This window comes from Vigna angularis, chromosome 6 (genome assembly GCF_016808095.1).
Source record: "Vigna angularis cultivar LongXiaoDou No.4 chromosome 6, ASM1680809v1, whole genome shotgun sequence".
NCBI classification, from domain to species: Eukaryota; Viridiplantae; Streptophyta; class Magnoliopsida; order Fabales; family Fabaceae; genus Vigna; species Vigna angularis.
Genome location: NC_068975.1, coordinates 3,714,200 through 3,733,195, shown reverse-complemented (window position 1 = coordinate 3,733,195; position 18,996 = coordinate 3,714,200). Strand labels below are relative to the sequence as shown.

At 29.6% G+C, this 18,996-nt stretch overlaps 2 protein-coding genes across 2 annotated transcripts; one reads left to right on the top strand and one right to left on the bottom strand.

Moving 5' to 3' along the window:
- Positions 1–6,084: 6,084 nt before the first annotated feature.
- Positions 6,085–6,627, top strand: LOC108341258 (egg cell-secreted protein 1.1). The gene has a single exon (XM_017578954.1). The coding sequence runs from the start codon at positions 6,235–6,237 to the stop codon at positions 6,625–6,627; it is 393 nt and encodes a 130-aa protein (XP_017434443.1). The 5' UTR covers positions 6,085–6,234.
- A 1,036-nt stretch (positions 6,628–7,663) lies between these two features.
- On the bottom strand, positions 7,664–13,300 carry LOC108341175 (protein trichome birefringence-like 43). The gene is made up of 5 exons (XM_017578831.2): positions 12,868–13,300; positions 9,993–10,164; positions 8,392–8,567; positions 8,163–8,321; positions 7,664–8,081 (listed from the first exon to the last, which is right to left on the bottom strand). The coding sequence occupies exons 1-5, from the start codon at positions 13,119–13,121 to the stop codon at positions 7,781–7,783; spliced, it is 1,062 nt and encodes a 353-aa protein (XP_017434320.1). The 5' UTR covers positions 13,122–13,300; the 3' UTR covers positions 7,664–7,780.
- Positions 13,301–18,996: the final 5,696 nt, after the last annotated feature.

Below are 18,996 nucleotides of genomic sequence, written 5' to 3'. Positions count from 1 at the left end.
AAACCTAAATATTACCGTTTCCCATCCAGTGGTGTAATGTGCACGAATGATGGTCATCATCCAAAACATAACGTAGTAATCACATTCGTATGACCCCATTTGTCTATTACACTACAATATATCATCATAATTATAAAATGTTAAGTAACATCATTTGAATGGAAGCAAATGTAACAAAGTATGGACTAAAATACCAAACCTTAAGAGAAACCCATGCAAGCTTTTTAGCTGTAGCAGTAGATCTCCCAGATAACATCATATGTGCTGCAAGGGAACTATCAAAAGAAATTCTTTTAGCATACATTTATATAAAAAAAGGACCAGACATTGAGATTCTTACCAATCTACTGCATGTCTAAGAGGGCTGGGAGGAGACTTATGCAACGAACAAAACCAAACAGCCGTGTTCTCCGGTACGGAGATCACAAGTAGCTGCCAATGACACCTGAAATTGGTAATAACTTATGAATGATATACCAAAATTAATAAATGAATGTGTTGAAGTTAACAAACTTCACTTACCCATGTATATAAGGGAGAAAATATATCTCCTTCCCCGTTCCAAAGCAGGTGGTGATGTATGTCTGGATATCATCAAATTTATTTCTCTCATGAGTCATAGAAGGGTCAATGAACCCATATACATCGTTGAACCCCTTCTTGTTACTAACATCAAACAGATACCTAAAATGAAGAAATAATATGATGTAAGTAAGTTCATAAAATACCAATATATATAAAAGTTTTCATAAACTTACATCATCCACAGCTGAATGAGTGTAATATTAATTTCATCTCTCCCCGACGCAAGCTCCCTAACATCTTGCTGATGCAAGTACAATGGGATATGAGATTCTCTTCCAAATGTAGTAGGATCCCAATGTACATTCATCGGCACTTCTGAAATGAGTTTAGCAAGGTCATCTAACGCACCAAGAGGGTCATCCTCAGATAAATGAGTCTTCTTCGGTCTAGGACTTCCCTCTTGACCTATCTGCTGTTAAATGCAAAATTGGTTGTTATAACGTCAATTAGAAGTAAATATTAAAATTAAGAAGTATATAGTACGAGTGTTTACCGGGGGATTAGATACATGACCAACCAAATGTCTAGGCCAGGCGACAAAGGACCTAAATGCTTCTTCCACAGTGAAGAACTCATCTGTAGGCACAGGAAGAACGGCATCCGCTATGACAACTTCATCGACCGTGACCTTGACCTCATCTTCTGCAAGCTGTACCCCATGCACTACAGTGGCTGTCTCATACACTGTACCACGAGCCACTAGCATGGTCCCAGTATCAGAGAGAATATATAACTCACATGGACGAGTGTCATCCAAGTCGTCCCCTGGGGCACCGGCAGCTGAGCAACTTCCTTTACCGCTTCTACCTGTCAAATTAAATGTTAGTTTATGCATAAAGTAAATTAGTAAGCAAAAATAAATAACCTTACCTGTAGGGGGCACAGCATGTTCCGCTATAGGAGATGGTGGAGGACGATTGCCATAATCCTCATAATGCTGCTGGAACTGGCGCGCAACCATTTCAGCAACTTCATCATATAACTCTGCTCGAACCTTCTTTGTGATCTCCTGCGTCATCTCTTTTCTTATTTCGTCCTTCATCTTTTCATATGAATATGGACGCGAGGAAGACCCAAAAAAATGTCGTATGCCTATGCCAGTCCCAGCAGCACGCACCCGTCCTGGGTGCTCAGGTCGTCCAATAGCTGTGGTAAGAATATCTTGACGACCTTCTTGTGTGAATTGACCTTGGGAGCTCTTCTCAACCAAGGAGTCCTGTCACATAACAACAGTTCAATGGATTTTTAATATACATGTTAGATATATAACAAAATTAATGTAATATAATAAGAAATGACATCTTACAATTCTTTCAGATATTTCTCTAGCAGACTCGGAAGTGTAGGAGCCCGATGGTCTCATACGGGCTAACTTCCACTTGTCGTGCCGAGATGGTGGTGAAGGAGGAGGAAGAGGGTCATCACCCTCAGAAAGTGGAAGTCTACTATCTGACTTCTGCTTCATTATTTTCTCTTCAAGCTTCCTATATCCACCACGAGACAGGAGGTGTGGATTTTTATTCTGAGCGCTTATTCCTTGTGCTTTTGACCTTTTTTCCTGTGACAAAATTTAACAGTTGTCATGGTAAATAATTACGAAGGAAAAATTGAATGATTTTACTACAGTTACCTGCCACGCCTCAGAAGAACGAAGCTCTACAAACTGACGCCATGTTTCTTCGTCAATTGCTGAATATTTGGAACATGGATTTTCATCACTTTTTGGTCCAAATATATATCTAGACGTCAATTTTGTCTTAAACCCTCGAAAGCATTCTGCAATTGCAGATAAACACCTATTCCTTAAGCTCTCGACGTTTGGCATATCAAATGTTATCTGCAATAAAGAAAGTAATAACCTCATATATCTACAGATTTATCAATATACTGAATATAGAAGATTGAGCAATATTGCTTAACTTACCAATAGATCTTGCCAGATGAGATTCCGATCAGCCTCAGAAACATGGTCAAACGATGGAGTAAGTATAGAGATACGATCACGTGTCAATACTCCAAGGTAAGACCTAAATACATCTGCATTTGGGCCAGATGCAACTCCAGTGACCACGTCAATAATGACAGGTGTCCTCTCACCTGCATTTCTTCTAAGTAGAAGCTGTCGTAACCTCGTTGCTCCTCTCGTCCGTCTAGAAGTGGTGGGGACTTCATCGCCCGACAAATGAGGTGACTCAGCCATATATCTGTCACAATAAATAAGATGAAATATAAATAAAAGACTTACATATATTACTTAACAAAAGCCATAAAAATTTAAACAAACATGAAATTCATACATAATCATATGGATTGGTCATATATATATTCCCTCATTGTGATCTTCTCGTATTGCTTGTATATCATCAATTAGAGGGTCGTCATCCAAAAGTACATTTGTAAAAAAAGTACATTTGTTCAAAAAGTCTGGAGATAGTAAATAATTTTTGTATTGAATCTCAAACGGGAAACTAAGGCTAAATTACAACAACAAACAATATATTGAAGCAAACAACTCATGATTTCCAACCTTAAACTTTATCTAATCAACAAATCAACCAATTTAATACAATAACCATTATACCAATGTAATCATCAAATAACAATAACAAATATATCAATATCCCAACAACAATTATCAAACAAATATCAAAACTTTATAATCAAATAACTATATAATTCTATTTCTAATTTTATTAATAATTCTATTTCTAATTCTATTCATCACCACTATAACATCTCACAACAATTATTATCAAACAAATACCAAAATTTTATTATCAAATAATTCTATAATTGCTACTATGGCCAATATATCAATCTCTCATCCATTATTATCAATCAAACAGTAAATTTACTACCAAAGTCGAATATATTCAACTAACCGTGAAATGCGCGTAAGAAATGCAAGTGGACGATTGAGGCACGGAGGCAAACTGTGACCGGTGGCGGCTGCAGTGACGGAGTGTGACCGGCGCAGGCAGCAGCGTCGTCGGAGGCAGCAGCGTCGTCAGAGGCGGCAACGTCGTCGGAGGCAGCAGCGTTCTCGGAGGTGGCAGCGTTGTCGGAGGTAGCGCACAGCGAGAGGACACTGTCGTGGACGGTTGAGGCCGGAGAACGAGAGCAAACGAAAGCAAGACCGCGGAGGGGGAGTGGCGGCAACGAAATCGCAGTGGAAGAGGAACAGTGAGTGAAGAACGAAACTCGCGTGAAGAAGAAGAAGCGTTGCCTGGGAAAATATAAAACGGAATTTACCTCGGTTAACCAAAAAACCGAGTCAGAAAGGACTCTACGGCTTCAGTTATATGCCAGACCGCGGCATAAACATTCCAGTAAATTCAATTTTTGAAAATAAATTTGGCTATATGCCTCGGTTTTCCGCCAACCCGAGGCGGAAAGTCCTCTACGGCTTCGGTTTCTAGCAACCGAGGCAGTAGCCTGATAAACTGTCCATGTTCAGAAGAAGCAGTTCACAGTGGTCAGAAGAAGCAGTTCACAGTGTCAGATGATCAGACATCGATACGACCTCGGTTCTTAGTACTAACCGAGGCCATAGCACTGTTTCGAAAAGGTTGTCAGTGGAAGCAGGGCAACGTGGCAGGAAAAGCAGGGCATACTGCCTCGGTTGGAAGTGCTAACCGAGGCAGTATCTTTGTCCTAAAAAAGTGAGCAGTTGAAACGTCTGAATGAGTAATTTTTTTAAACGTATATGCTTCGGTTGCCTCTACGAACCGAGGCAGTATGTGGAGTAGGCTTCGGTTATGTTCGAACCGAGGCATATAAGATCATTCAGAATTACAGAAATGCCACCGCGTTGGAATACGCTTCGGTTTTGACAAAACCGAAGCGTAATGGGCGAAGTTAAATCTACTTTTTTTACTAGTGAAACCATCAACGGAGTAGGAAACTTTACCAAAATTTAATTAAGAAAACCTTACCGAAGTAAGAAAGGATAAAGAGACTTCAGAAGTAGTGTTGTCAAAATGGATTGTAACCCGCGAACCAACCCAGCTCACCACGGGTTTGAGCCGAATTTAGTTTGAAAAAAGTTTATTTTTTTTGTGCAGGCTAGTTTTCAACCCGGTTCATTTAGAACTCGACTCATTTAGAACCCGGCTCACCTGGTTGAACCCGTGGTGGGCAATGTTGGCTCACCAACCCACCAAATTTAATTTAATTAATTATTATTTTGTGTTTCAATATTATTAGTTATCATTCACTAGTGCAAAAAATATTTTTTATACCTGTTAAAAAGGGCTTTTTACACCGATTCTCAAGCAGAGGATATAGAAAGTTTACACTTTTTTACGCCTGTTCTAGAACCGGCATAAAAAATCTAACTTTTACACCGGTTCTGTTTGTAACAGGTGTAAAAGTCTGATTTTTTTACACCTGATATTATGAGACCAAGTATAAAAAGTCTCATTTGTTAAAAAAAGATCACTTTTTTATACCTGCTAGTGTTGGACACAGGTATAAAGGAGTCTCACTTTTATACCTGATGAGGTTATAGCCGGGATGTTTTTTTTTTAAAATTTGATTTGTATGAACTACTATCTATATCCAGACCTGCATAAAATTCAATCATATACATAATACAGTCTAAATAATCAATATCAAGCAAAATAATCAATATTGTTTCTATTAACACATCAAAATGTAAATAAATTTTGATAGTTCATAAATAAATTTACCTAACATAATTATACATAAAATAGTTCCTAAACTTAAAATGTAATATTGAAACATCTAATTATTTATAAATAATTAAAAGAAATGCAGCGCACCACTAATCTGCGACCTCAAAACCTTGACTTTAATCATTGATTGAGTTCAAGAGAATTTCCAAAACAAACTTTTGCTTTTAAAGAAAACAAACCCCTAGCTTTTTCAAAATAAGAAAACCCCTTCCATGAAACGTAACCCCAAGTTTTAGTTTTACACAGGAATCCCCTCTAAAATGGATGCACACTACCTCTTATGAACAAAAGAAACTTAATGTAACCTAAGTGCTGGCACCCCAACAAAATACACTATTCCAAGTACATGGCAATCAATCACGGCCAGCTGGTAGTGATAACACTACTTTAAATTATCTTTTTTCATCTATGTATAGAATTATTGGACATGCAAAATTTTAGTTTTATCTCAAGTTTTGATAGTGTTACGTATCTATGCAAATTTTACTGAAAAAAGTGAAGTTATCTAAATGTCATAAATTACCTTCATATAAGTCTTAAAATTTGATCACCTCGTAACGTATAATGATTAACTTTTGAGTTCTTCACCTTCTTTATGCAGACTCGTTTATTTTTAACTTTTCGTCTTCTTAACATCAAAGAATATTTGAGTTGAATAGTCTCTAACAAGTGACCATCCAATATGAAGAACACAAATAGACACACTTGCATAATACAGAATCAGTTTCCATTTAAATTCAACAGAATCTTCATATCCCACATTAATATCCACCAGATGAAAAATCCTTATTCTTTCTCCTTATGTAACCACAGCATAGTTATTTCCACCCTCTTCATCTCCCCAAAAATCAGCCGTTACTAACACTCCCCCCACTATATAAATCGCACACAAGTTTTCTCCAAAAACCATCCACACTAAGCAAAAAACTCACCTTGTTTTCTGCTAAAGCTAATGGCTTTGTCTGGCATACCCTTTGTTCTGACTGTTCTTGTGATTACTGCAATGGTCTTAAATGCATCTGTTGGTGATTCTAGAGCACTCTCCGACCCAGCTACCCCTCTAAGCCTTGCTCTTAGGTTGAAGGTGGAGGGTGAACCCTCGAACTGTTGGGAATCACTGTGGCGTATGCAAGCATGTAGTGGAGAAATCATAACGTTTTTTCTGAATGGTGAGACCTACCTAGGGCGAAGTTGCTGTGAAGCTATTAGGGTTATTGGACATGATTGCTGGCCTAACATTGTTGGTTCTCTAGGGTTTACCTCTGAAGAAACTGATGTGTTGGAGGGATATTGTGATGAGGCTGTTCATTCACCACCACCACCACCATTATCAGTAGATCCTTGAAGGGGTTTGAAAGTATAACTGAATAACAATGTCATTAGACATTCATGAATCAATAATCAAATTCTATGTTTGTTCCTTTTCTAATATATGATCTGCACTCTGAGCATATATTGTGTTTCTTTGCAGAAACATTTCTCTTCTTAATATATTTTTGTTTGACTTATTTCTCATTTAATCGGTAGAATCTGAAATCCTGCAAAAATTGCATGATACATATTCGTAGTCCAAATGTAGTTTAAGATATTATAATAATAATTAATTTTTTATATCAAAATCCTGTGTTTAGAAATACTTTTCTAAATAAATGAAATTAGTTTTTTAAATAAATGTAATAAAAAGTAATGTAAAAAACTATTGTTTAAAAGAAGGAAAGAATAACTAATACACTGGAAATTTAGTGTTAAAAGTAGAAGTTTTTATCTATTTATAAACCTATCTTAATTAAAAAATATACTTTTAACATACATTGTAATAATTCAAATAATTAAGGCACATTTTGTGTTTAATTTGATTATTTGTGAAATTCAGGTGTGGCGTAGAGTTATTCCTTTTATGACCATCGGGTGGCTTTTTCATATTTTTGAAATAATTATTGTGCAAATTACTAATTTTTGAAATTAAATTTGCCTATCTTAGTCTATCGAATAACATTCCTATTTTAAAACTTAATTACTCAAATTAAATTAATTTATGTTTTCATTAACTTAATTTGATTAGAAATTAAAAGAATTCAAATTAAACTGAATTAAATGTTTTTTTTCAAAAATTAAATAAATTTGTACTTAAAGTTGTGAATGCTAGGACTAAAAGAAATTTATCTATTAAAATGAATTAAAATTTACTTCCATTTACAATTTTATTCAGATATAAGTAAATTATGAACTCTTTCATGTCACATTTCTATTTTTTAATTATCACGTAATTATAAGTATTTTAAATTTTTATATGCTTCATAATTAATTAATTAAATAATTTAACTTATATTTATAGTTTCCCTTATTAGAGCTACTAGCCCAAGTTTGTATAGTGACAGGAATCAACTTAAAATCCGAATTAATAATACCATTTTAAAATCAAAGGAAGCTGAAGTAATTTTATTTGTGTAAATATATTTATTCTGGAAGACATTTTAGTTTTAACGAAGAATAGGAAGTCATTTTTGCATGAGAGCAGCATAGAGAAGAATATTCCAAGTATCAGGAACGCCAGGAAGACACCAATGGCTGCAATCCAAACCCCTATGCCCTCCATTACCATAAATAGAAGGGTGGCCATCTTTCCTCAGCTGTGAAAGTGTAGTAAGGTCCAACAATTCCACTGTCTTTTTCATGGATCTTATAACTTTCTGTAAGCTCAACTCTGCTGGAACTGCTCCTCCAGGATACTTGGATCCCAAAACTGGCCTACTTTCCCTCAAACATGTCTGTCCTGCTTGTTCACCCCACTTTTCTGCACTGCAACAATATTATAAAAATTACAAGTTAAACAAGGTTTGTAATGTTCTGAAAGATGAATTTAATGGCAGAAGAACTTACTTATCATGATCTGGAGAGACCCCTTGGAAGAAAACCCTTGTTTGTGCAGGGTTAACATTGTCGTCAACCCATTTGGCCCATGTTTTCATTGCTTTCTCATAAGCGACCAATCGATCCATGTCTCTAACTGTTTGATTCCCATCTTGAATGAAATCCCATCTGCAAAATTATGAGAGAAAGTGATAAAGATGATGAAGATAGTGAAAGAAGCTCGAGTGGTTTTTCATACGGTTGTTTTCTTCCTGTGTGAAGCCACCAATGCCAAGAGTCAAATATCAGTACATCTACTCCTTTCCACGTTTGACCAGCTCCAATTGAATCTAGTTTTAGAACTCGACCAATTTTTTCTCCAACAATGTCCACCAGAAATGCATTGCGTGAGAACATCAACTTCACATTATAGGTCTGCAAATTATCTCATACATTATTAAAGTTATGAGAGGTATTACCCAAGAATTCAACTTGAAGTTAGATTGCCACATAAACAGTTTCAAGTTTCAAAATTACATTGATCAACTCTATGTCAGACACTGTTGTAGACATGTTTTTGTATAATAATACTTACCAATATACCACACATGTATGTGTTTTTTATGTTGTTCTCTTGTGTGTTTTTAAATCTTTTTAAATAACAGAACCAAAAACCTAAAATTTTTTACTGATTTGTTTACTGATGACCAATTGTTAATTTATTATTTGTGGTTAATCTTCGATTTTTTTGTGCTTATTATTAAGTTGAAAGAATTATGAGGAAATATGTATGTAGTAGACCTTTGCCAGAGCCCTTTTCCAACTGAATCCGGTTGGAAAAATTTAAAAAGGGACTAACCATTATTAAATTATTTTTATTCTCTGTTAAATGAATCCGGTTCTGGTTATAAAAATTTTAATAAACTTACCCATTCATATTTTTAAAGTTAAAATGAAATTTTAGTTCGTCAAATTAATTATTTAGAAACTAAACATGACTTTGAATATCATTGTCTGAACTTTAATATTTAATGATTAAACGTGCCTTTTTACTTAATTTGAGAGACTATATACATATATATATAATTTTTATTTTAAAAATTGAAAACCTAAAATAATATATATTCTGATTGCTTCAACCGTATCAAATCACACATGAAGATATTATTTCACAGTACCTATTAAATCAATAAATAGGTATTACTTCTCTTTTTAATTGAGGAAAAATGTAAGAATTAAATATGTTTTTAAACTTTAAATTTCGATATTAAATTAAAATTATTTTTGTTTTAAATTTTGACATATTGAAATCTATAAATTTTAAAAGAAAATAAATATCAGCTTTTTAATTTAACAAATCTAAAAAACTAATAATATTATATTAAAATGATTATATCTATTTATTTTTAAAATTAGTAACTAAAATGTAATAAAATTTGGAATAAAAATAAATTTTAATGTTTTATTCAAATATAAAAAGTAAGAGTATATTTAACTATTTAATATAATTATGCTATAAAGAAATTATGAGTATAACTCAAACACAATTTGTTTCTTTCTCCTTCTTTATATGTCTGTGTGTTTTCAACTATTATTTTTTTTTTCTTCTGTTATGTATCTGAATAATTAACAACATATGTCATCATTGTTGAATGATGGAGAAACCACACCAAAGAATTAAATCAATCATTTTTATGTTGTTTTTCAGTTATGCTTTTAAAATAGACTGACAAATATTTATTTAAATGTTTTAAAATACATTGAAAAGAATTTTAATATATAAAAATATGAGTATATTTTTAATACGAGTTGAGAAAAAAAAATCATGAGATAAAAGTTATATATAAAAAGTGATCTAACCGTGAAGGTGAAAATGGAGACACCACCATTCCTGACTAGTGAGTATGGAGCAGATGGCAGAGCTACGTGAAGCATGCAAGTGAGTGACTGCCATTGATTCAAACTCAAAGAGTCACCCACAAACATCACACTCTTCCCTCTCAGTCTTGTTAAGAAATCTTCACCGTTGAATCTGCAGAACAAGTTTCATTCAGAGTGATGATAAGTGGGTTTCAAATGATTTTTGTTTCGACCTAAAATGTTTGAAAGCAACCTCACAGCAGCATTCTCTTAATGGAGGAGATTCAAGCACTAAATTTATGAAGTATATATAACCTTATTACCTAATTTCAACCTTATTACCTAATTTTTCTTTTATCGATAAGAAAGGATATATAAAACCAAAAACAATTGGAGTCTTCTAAAATTTCAAACATAAAAAGAAAAAAACAAGTTAAAGGATACAAAATAAAAAGAAATTGTGACAGTCATGTTTTACATAATGAAAGATTAGATGATATAAATTAAAGATAGAAGCAACTGTTCTGTTGGTTAAAGTATCAGAAATCAGAAACATAATATACTATTATTCCTTAATGGATCAGATATGAATAATGGTTTAGAAGAAAAATCTGAACAGTTTAATGACTGGAGATGGCTGCTTCTGACATGAATAACACTAACCATTGGTTTAGTATATTGTTTTTTTTTCTTCCCTTCTCATTTTTTAATAAGAAACATTTTAAATCAATAAAAGTATTTATGAAATGGTAGCAATGAAATGGAAATTTGTCCAAATTGAACTTATATTTAGAAGGCTAAAATCTTGTTCAAGATTTCTAAAATCACAAACAAAACTGAGTCATACAGCTTACTTGTAAATGTGATTTGCTACCACGTATCACTAGCTCTGCATTTGTCATAAAAAACAAGTAAAAGGTCCTTTCATGGTTCAAATATTTTCCTTTTAAGTTCTCACATAGTGTTTTTTGAGATAACAACCATCTGATTTTAATTTCATTGTTCTTGATTTTTATTTTTGCATCATAAAGTCAGTATTTGACAAAGGTCTTTTACCAATATAAGGTTCACTTATATGAATTAGTTGTTAATCTGTACTCTTCATATATTTCCATAAACAAAGGGAATTTCATTACTTAAAGAAAGAGTACTGGTTAAAGATACTACCCTAATTTTCTAATTTCCCTTGTAATTCAATGTCCAGAGGTTTTCTATCTATATATACATGCCAAAAAATGAAAATTTCTATAATTTTTCTCTTGTGACTGTAATTGTTTTCTGGTTCTAACATAGCAAAAAGTTTAGTAACAAGAAAGCTTTGTTATAGGTCAAAATTACCAACAAAATATGAATTGTAATGAAGAAAGCAAGTACAAGTGACCCTAATAGAGATCATTCATTCAGAAATTATTAAGGAAAAATCACACAGTTTCACAATAAACAGTCAAGTTTCAAAAGAAGAGAAATCTGGGGGAATTATGTGCTAAACATTTTCCAGACATTCTAAGTGCACTTTAGAGGGTGGAATATAAAAAAATTGACACCTTTTAGTTTTGAACCAATATCACTATTACTTGTGAAATGTAAAGATATTTAATAAAAAAAATTAACTTGATATTTTAATTAATACTTGTTATTTTATCTACGCTTGAACCTCACCAGAGAAAAAAACTTACTGGCTACTGAGGACTCTTGTATTTCTCTATTGTCTTCTTCCATTTAAAACTAAAACAGAAAATTCTAATCTAACTTTATGATACAAAGAGATGGAAAGTAAAATTATTATTAAAAACTGTGAAACAAAATATTGGAAATAACCCCTATTTTCTCTCTGATCAGTGTAATTTATTTATTAAATAATTTTATTTTTCTCTTTCTCTAATAGAGAGTTCCTATTACTTTCTAACTTTCTTATGTAGAATACATTAATTCTGTAATTACTAAAAGTAATGTTATTTATTATAATTCTTATGATTAATATTAAGTAGTATGCCTCTATTCTTCTCTCATTCCTCTGTACCTTTACTCAAAAATATTAATACATCTATTTTTAATATATTTTTTATTTCTTAATAAATATTAACAATTAATTATAATAAAATACACTTGTGTATATGCATATATATATATATATATATAATTTATTCTCACTCACACACACACTATACTTAATTGATTTGCCGTACTTGTTAATATAATTGATTCCAAAAAATGATGAAAAATGGAAATAGAGAATTTCAATATAAAAGAAGGTCCAAATTTTAACATATAATATTTTTAAAAGGAAATTATTAACGTCAATTTGACTTAAATGTATTTCACAAATATTAATTGAATAAAAAAGAAATATATGACAAAATTATTAATTAAACCTTTTAAAATATCCAACTATAAAATTTTCATAAAGTTATAACATTTATTATACCCAAATGCGTTTAATAAATAATAAAAGAAAAACGGTTTGAAATGTATATATAATATAAATAATTTGAGAAATTTTAATTTAAGTAATATTTAATGTTGTTGTTACAGTATTCATCAATATACTAGGTTTAACAATTTCTCTTATCTTTTGGTTTGAATATATACATTCTTTTAATTGAATATGTGAGAAAGAATTTCTCTTAAATGGATGGGTTGTTTTTATCAGCAAAAGAACATATAAACTTGAAAGTGGCACTCCTCTCTATGATGGTGGATGAAGTGTAAAAGTCAACATATCATTTAACTGAAAAGACATAATTCTTGAAGCAGAAAAAACATGAAAGAAAACGATGAATCTGAAGCAAAAAACATGCACTGGTGAATCTATGTCCACCAGAATGAGTAGTGAGAAAAACCAGAGACAGAAAGAGAGAAGAATGAAGACATGTACCTGGTTATGTTACACCCCGTTGGTTGCCATCTATAGTTGAGATAGAACTTATCTGGTCTGCCATTTTTTTCACAATCAAATGCCGGCTCTATAAAGGGACACATTGAGCTATGATAGAGAGAGTATGAATCATCATAAACCCAACTTCCTTCGAACAAGTTGCAACCATTCTCTGCAGATCTTATACCACTTCCATGTATCTGAATGAGAAGGGTAAGAAACAGCACAACAGATATGGAGAAAGACGACCCCATGGAAGAAGAAGTGTGCTTGAAGGTGTGCTCAGAAGGAGTATTTATAATGAATATCGATGGAGGATGGTGATGTTTGGAATTTGAGTTTTGTAAATATGACGCAAGATTATTGATTGAATTGGTACGATGGAAGAAAGCAGTTTCAAAACTTTGTTTGTGCTGTTTTCTGTCAAAGAATCAACTATGCCGCTTGGGCATATATGAGAGAAGAAAAAATAGCATTAATGCATTTTAATTAAGACTTACAATCAATAACTTTTTTCCCATCATAATATTTTCTTTTAAAGAGAATTTTCTTAAATAGATTTACTGGACTATTATTTCTCCAAATCAACCTATTTACTTTTTTTTATTTTTAATGAGAGAGGAAAAATAATTAAAATAATTAATTAAAAAACTTGATTTGAATTTTAATTACTTTGTGAAAGGATTGACATAAAGAATAATTTATGATTTTTTTAATTTAATTTCCAAATTAAATTTGTTATTATTGATTTCATGAAAAATAAAAGTATAATAAAAAAGTTATTTATGATCAATGATAATAGTGTTGTAAAATTTTAAATTTATCTTTTAATTTTCAGTCATCTTTTTTACAAACCATTATATTAATAGTAATATTTAGTTCAAATTATTTTGAATAATTAATGTCGTCAAATTCTTTCCTAAATAATATATTTTGAGACACGTTCTTCGAATGGATTTAATATAGAATATTATTTCTTTGGACAACTAAGTTAATAACTTTTTTTTTAACAACTTTTTCACAATATGTATATTTGAAATAGACCAATCACCATAAATTATAAAAATATTGTTAAAAAACTAATTTTTTATTTTTTTAATATTTCTTTAAGGGGAGCCAAATTTAACTAATTTTCTATGTTTGGTCAGAAATTCTTTTCGGAATTTCAGTTCTCCTTGAATCGAATTTTTAGAGGATTTTTGTTTTGTTTTTTTTAAATTAGAAAGATAAAATTAAAAAAATAAACAAATTAATATTCAAATGATAGAAAATAAATTTAAAATGTTGAGACTAAATTTTAATTATTTTGAGAGAAGAAAAACTAAAAAATAATTTAAGAGTGAATAACTTTTAGTTTAGTAATATTAATTTTGTGATAAAATTTGTTATAGAAAAATATAAATGAGAAATAAAAGATAAATTCAAAATTTTAAAACATTATTATAATTGTATTAATATTGATCATAAATATTTTATATTATAATATTTTATTTTAGCGTATCTATTTCCTTATTTATAAATGAAGATTGCAAAATTATGTATGACAAATAAATCCGTTTAAATGGGTATTGTTCGAATTCATTTGCGTTTTGACATAGAATTTTCATATTGATTAAGTTCATATGAAGGGATTAGATAATATTTTATTTTTTTTGGTATGAGGATAGGATAGGTGGATATATACACAACTCATCTCACTTCTTATTCCTTTGCTAATATATAAATATATATATATATATATATATATATATAATTTTTTTCCTCTTTTCTTTTAATTGTTTAGTTGATTTCATATTACAAAATTTATATATATCTTTAAGATATTTTTTTCTTATCATAATCTCAATTATATTTCTTTTATCATTATGTTCAAATGGTATTATGAACAAAATAAATTTTTTAAGTCTTACATTCCATTATTTTTACTTATTCTTAATATTTTTATTTATTGTTTATATTTTTCACATAAAAAAAATTGATTCTTAATTTCAAGTGTTAATAGTATAAGTCCTTCATTTATTAGGTAACATAGAAATTTATTTTGTTTTTATTTTTTTTATTCCTTTTTTAAATGAAAACTTTTTGTTTTGTTAAAACAAATTTGATTATCTTTCAAAGATTTTGACTATTTCAATAATTGAAAATTTCTCAAATCTTCTTCAAGATATTTTTTATTTTATTATATTCTTAAGTATAATTTTTTAATTTTGTGTGATTTTATTCGATGATGTATCAAATCGTTTTATTTGTTTACTTTTTTAAATATATTTTTTACGGTTTATTTTTATTATGTAAAATATTGTTTTTAATTTTTTTTAAATTTTAAATTTTTTTCATAAATATAATTTTATCACTACAATTGCACGAAAATTTTTCATATACTTATTTTTTTTTTCTGTGCAATTTCATTCAATATATTTGTCGATATATATATATATATAAGAAAAGAGACGAGTAATGAGAGATTTGAAATACTTTTAAACATGAATATTTTTTTATAGTTTTTTTAGAAAAACTTTTTAACTTTATTAATTTTTTTCATTAATGTTTAAAAAATTTATAGATGTTTTAGTTGTGAAATTTTATTTATGTTAATTATGAAATTATTTTATATAATTATTTCACTTTTATTGAGTTTTTATTTGGTATAATGCTAAAATTTATACCATTATAATTTCTTTCTAAAGATTTGAGGAATATGGGAATATGTCTTTTTAATATTGAATATTTAATATTATTATGTTTTTTTTATGTTTTTTTACATTTTTTTATAAAAAATAATTAATTGATATTGAAACCATAAAAAATGATTATGGGTATGAATAGGGATAGGGATGGAAAAAAAACATGTACGACATATATTCGTAGATAAAATCTACTACTGATAGTAGGTATTCTCTTGTATTTATTATCTATGAGTGGTGGGTAATGAGAATTTTAATATTTGCTTATAAATGGGTTGGGTGCGAATATCATGTTTTCCATATTTGCAGTATACATTACTTGCAAAAATTTAAATTTAAACTAATTAATATTTTATTAAGTTAAATTTAATTAAAATTAAAATTAATTATATTTATTAGGTTAAATTTAATTAAAATTAAATTTTAATTTATATTTAATTTAACTTATATTATATTTTTTATTTTTTATTTGTAATTTTATTTATATTTTATTTTAAGAATTTATAAAATATTTTTTTTTAATATTTGCAAGTATCCATGGTATCTATGGATTTTAAAATACCCGCAAATATTTTTTAAATGGATATCCGATGGATAATGGAGCGTGTAACAGGTATCGGGTAGAATTCATCAAGCACAACAGTAGAAGAAATAATATTTATAGCCTTGTCAAATTGGGCTCTTCTATTTTCCTCAGTAGTCCAAGACAAGTATGGTTTTTCTTTTTCAATACCATCAACAATTTGGGTTGAAATAAAAGGACCATTTTCCACATTTTCCCATATGTCTTTGTTAACATGCCCCATAAAAATTTACATTCTCAATTTCTAGAGAGCATAATTATCACCAATAAATGTGGTGGTCTGTTCATGGAAGCACCTTCAGCATAAACTTAATTATGTATAAGATCCGGGAAAATAGGAGATCTAATTTTCGTGGGTTTAGATATTTAAAAGAGATATCATTATTAAATATTGTAGACATTTTAAATTATATAGAGATTTATTGTATCATAATGTGTTTGAATCTACATGCATATTGATTATATGAGTTCTAAGGTTTCTAGGTTTAATTGAGACTCTACTTTGATTTAATTTAGGAACTTTCATATGATTAAATGGTTTTACTATCAATTGAGAATGTACTTTGATTGGTAGTAATAATTTCAACTATAATCAATTGAGAATTTACTTTGATTGATTAGCTTTTAACTTGGTTAGGAGATTTAAGAATATACATGATTAAACACAATAGAATTTGATTGAGAATGTACTTTGGTTGAATTTATTGTGAATAATCTAGAAAAGTTTTGCATTTGATTGAGAATTTACTTTGGTTAATTGCATGATCGCCCTCAAATTAATTAAGAATGTACTTTAATTAATTTGAAACTTAAATAATAATCAATTGAACAATTATCTGTGAATAACCGATGATGAATCTATCTTGGAAAAACAGTGGAATTAGTCTATTTCATCATAATTGTTTTTAAGTTTCTTATTTGTTCTTTAAACATTCTCCAAACATTACTTTTATTCTTGAGCATTGCATTGCATTCATAAGATAAAATATTGAAAGACAATTCTGTATTCATTGGGAGACGACTCAGGGTTACTTTAGCCCTATCTACTTTATTAGATACTACTTGGAAATAATGAAGTTGCCTTGAAAAGTAGTATTAATTTGATAGCTTCAACGACAACTTATCAAACATTCAACGTTTAGGATATATTTTATGCATGCAACGTTTATCAGACTTATACTAGACAATATAATCAAACACTATTTCGTTAAATGCTTTTGTTAAACTTCAAAATAAAGTTTTCTTAATTTATCTTGTCTTAATAATTAATGCATGTATCACCTTTGTCAAATTTGAAGACAAACCTTTTGTTTTTTCTAAGAAAACAATAGATCTTTTATATCTTTTCAACACTCTTGCCAAAATTTTCTCAATGAATCTGGAAACTCTTCCCAACAATTTATTTGAGTATTCTTTAATTATCTCACACATCTCAAACTTCCTTAACATGTTTAAAATTTTCTTGAATATTCTTTTTTCCTTCGTATTCTCATTTCAAATATTCTCAAATTTTTCTGGATGTCTTTAGAGTCATGTTCCTAGTAATGTTCATTTGTCGAACGCTAACAGACATGTATTTTGCCTTATTTGTCTTTTTTTTCTGTTTGCATTTTGATTTGAGTTATGATGAGATTTTTTTGGCAACTTATCATCATTATTCTCTCATTTTATATATTTTGTAAGAACAAGGACTCTTGATACCATTTATGAAAACTTTTTGTGTTTTTGAAGATATGAGAGATATAAGAGATATTATATATGAAAAAACTTTATTTTATGTGTATACTCTTATATATATATATATATATATATATATATATATATATATATATATATATATATATATATATATAAAGCAAAATGTAATATAATATTAATTATCAAATATTTACCATATCTTAATATTAATTTCTTAAATTTAAATAATTACTAATTTTTAAAATAAAAAATTATTTCTAGAACTGAAAGATTTCTAAAACTGTTTTAAACAAAAAATATATTAAGTAGATATTTTCATTTCAAAGGTACGACGTTCAAATTAAAAAAAAAAACCTTAATTACTAAAATGAGTTAGTGGCCCAAGGTTCTACTAAAATGGTTCTAATTGCCAGAGCATTGCGAATAAAGGTCGAAAATCCTCATATGTATAGATGCCTGCATAAGTAGTTGGTCCGAGTGTTCCTATTGCTACACCATTTATATTGCATTTGATCATTCCCACTATTGATAGCCTTCATTAATAGTTATATGTTTTGTCGGATGAATTTTGAGGTTGAAATGCATTAAAGTACAAAATTATTTTGTCATTTGCCATGTATCCCTTAGAAAAATTACCTGCCACAGTACAATTTTTATCCACAATAAGCATATTGAATTATATAACATTGTTGTACATTTTCCAAATAATCCATGATGATAAAGGCTACTCTAGAAAAGTTCATTTAAATGTAACTCAATTCCAAAAAAATCGGCTTGTAAAAGAAAGTTTGTGTTAAATTATATTAATAATTTACATTGGTTCATGTAATTTAAAGTATAACTTTAATGTAAGGATTCTAATGTGATGATTATTAGAATATTAAAGTATTAAAGTTATTGGGATTATTTTAGAGTTATTAAAGTTAATCCCTCTCTTCTCACTCTAAAAGGGCATTTTTGGTTATTAAAGTTAATTAAAATATCATAAAAGAGGAAAAAGTTTTACTTCGGTTGATACATTAAGTTTTTGAAGAGATATAGAGAACGTAACGTTCTCAGGAAAGAAGAGAAACTGACAGAGAAAACCATCCTACAACTTCTATATCATCCAGAAGGCATTAAAGAGGAGTAAGAGGGGAGAGAACATTTGACAGGAAGAGACAG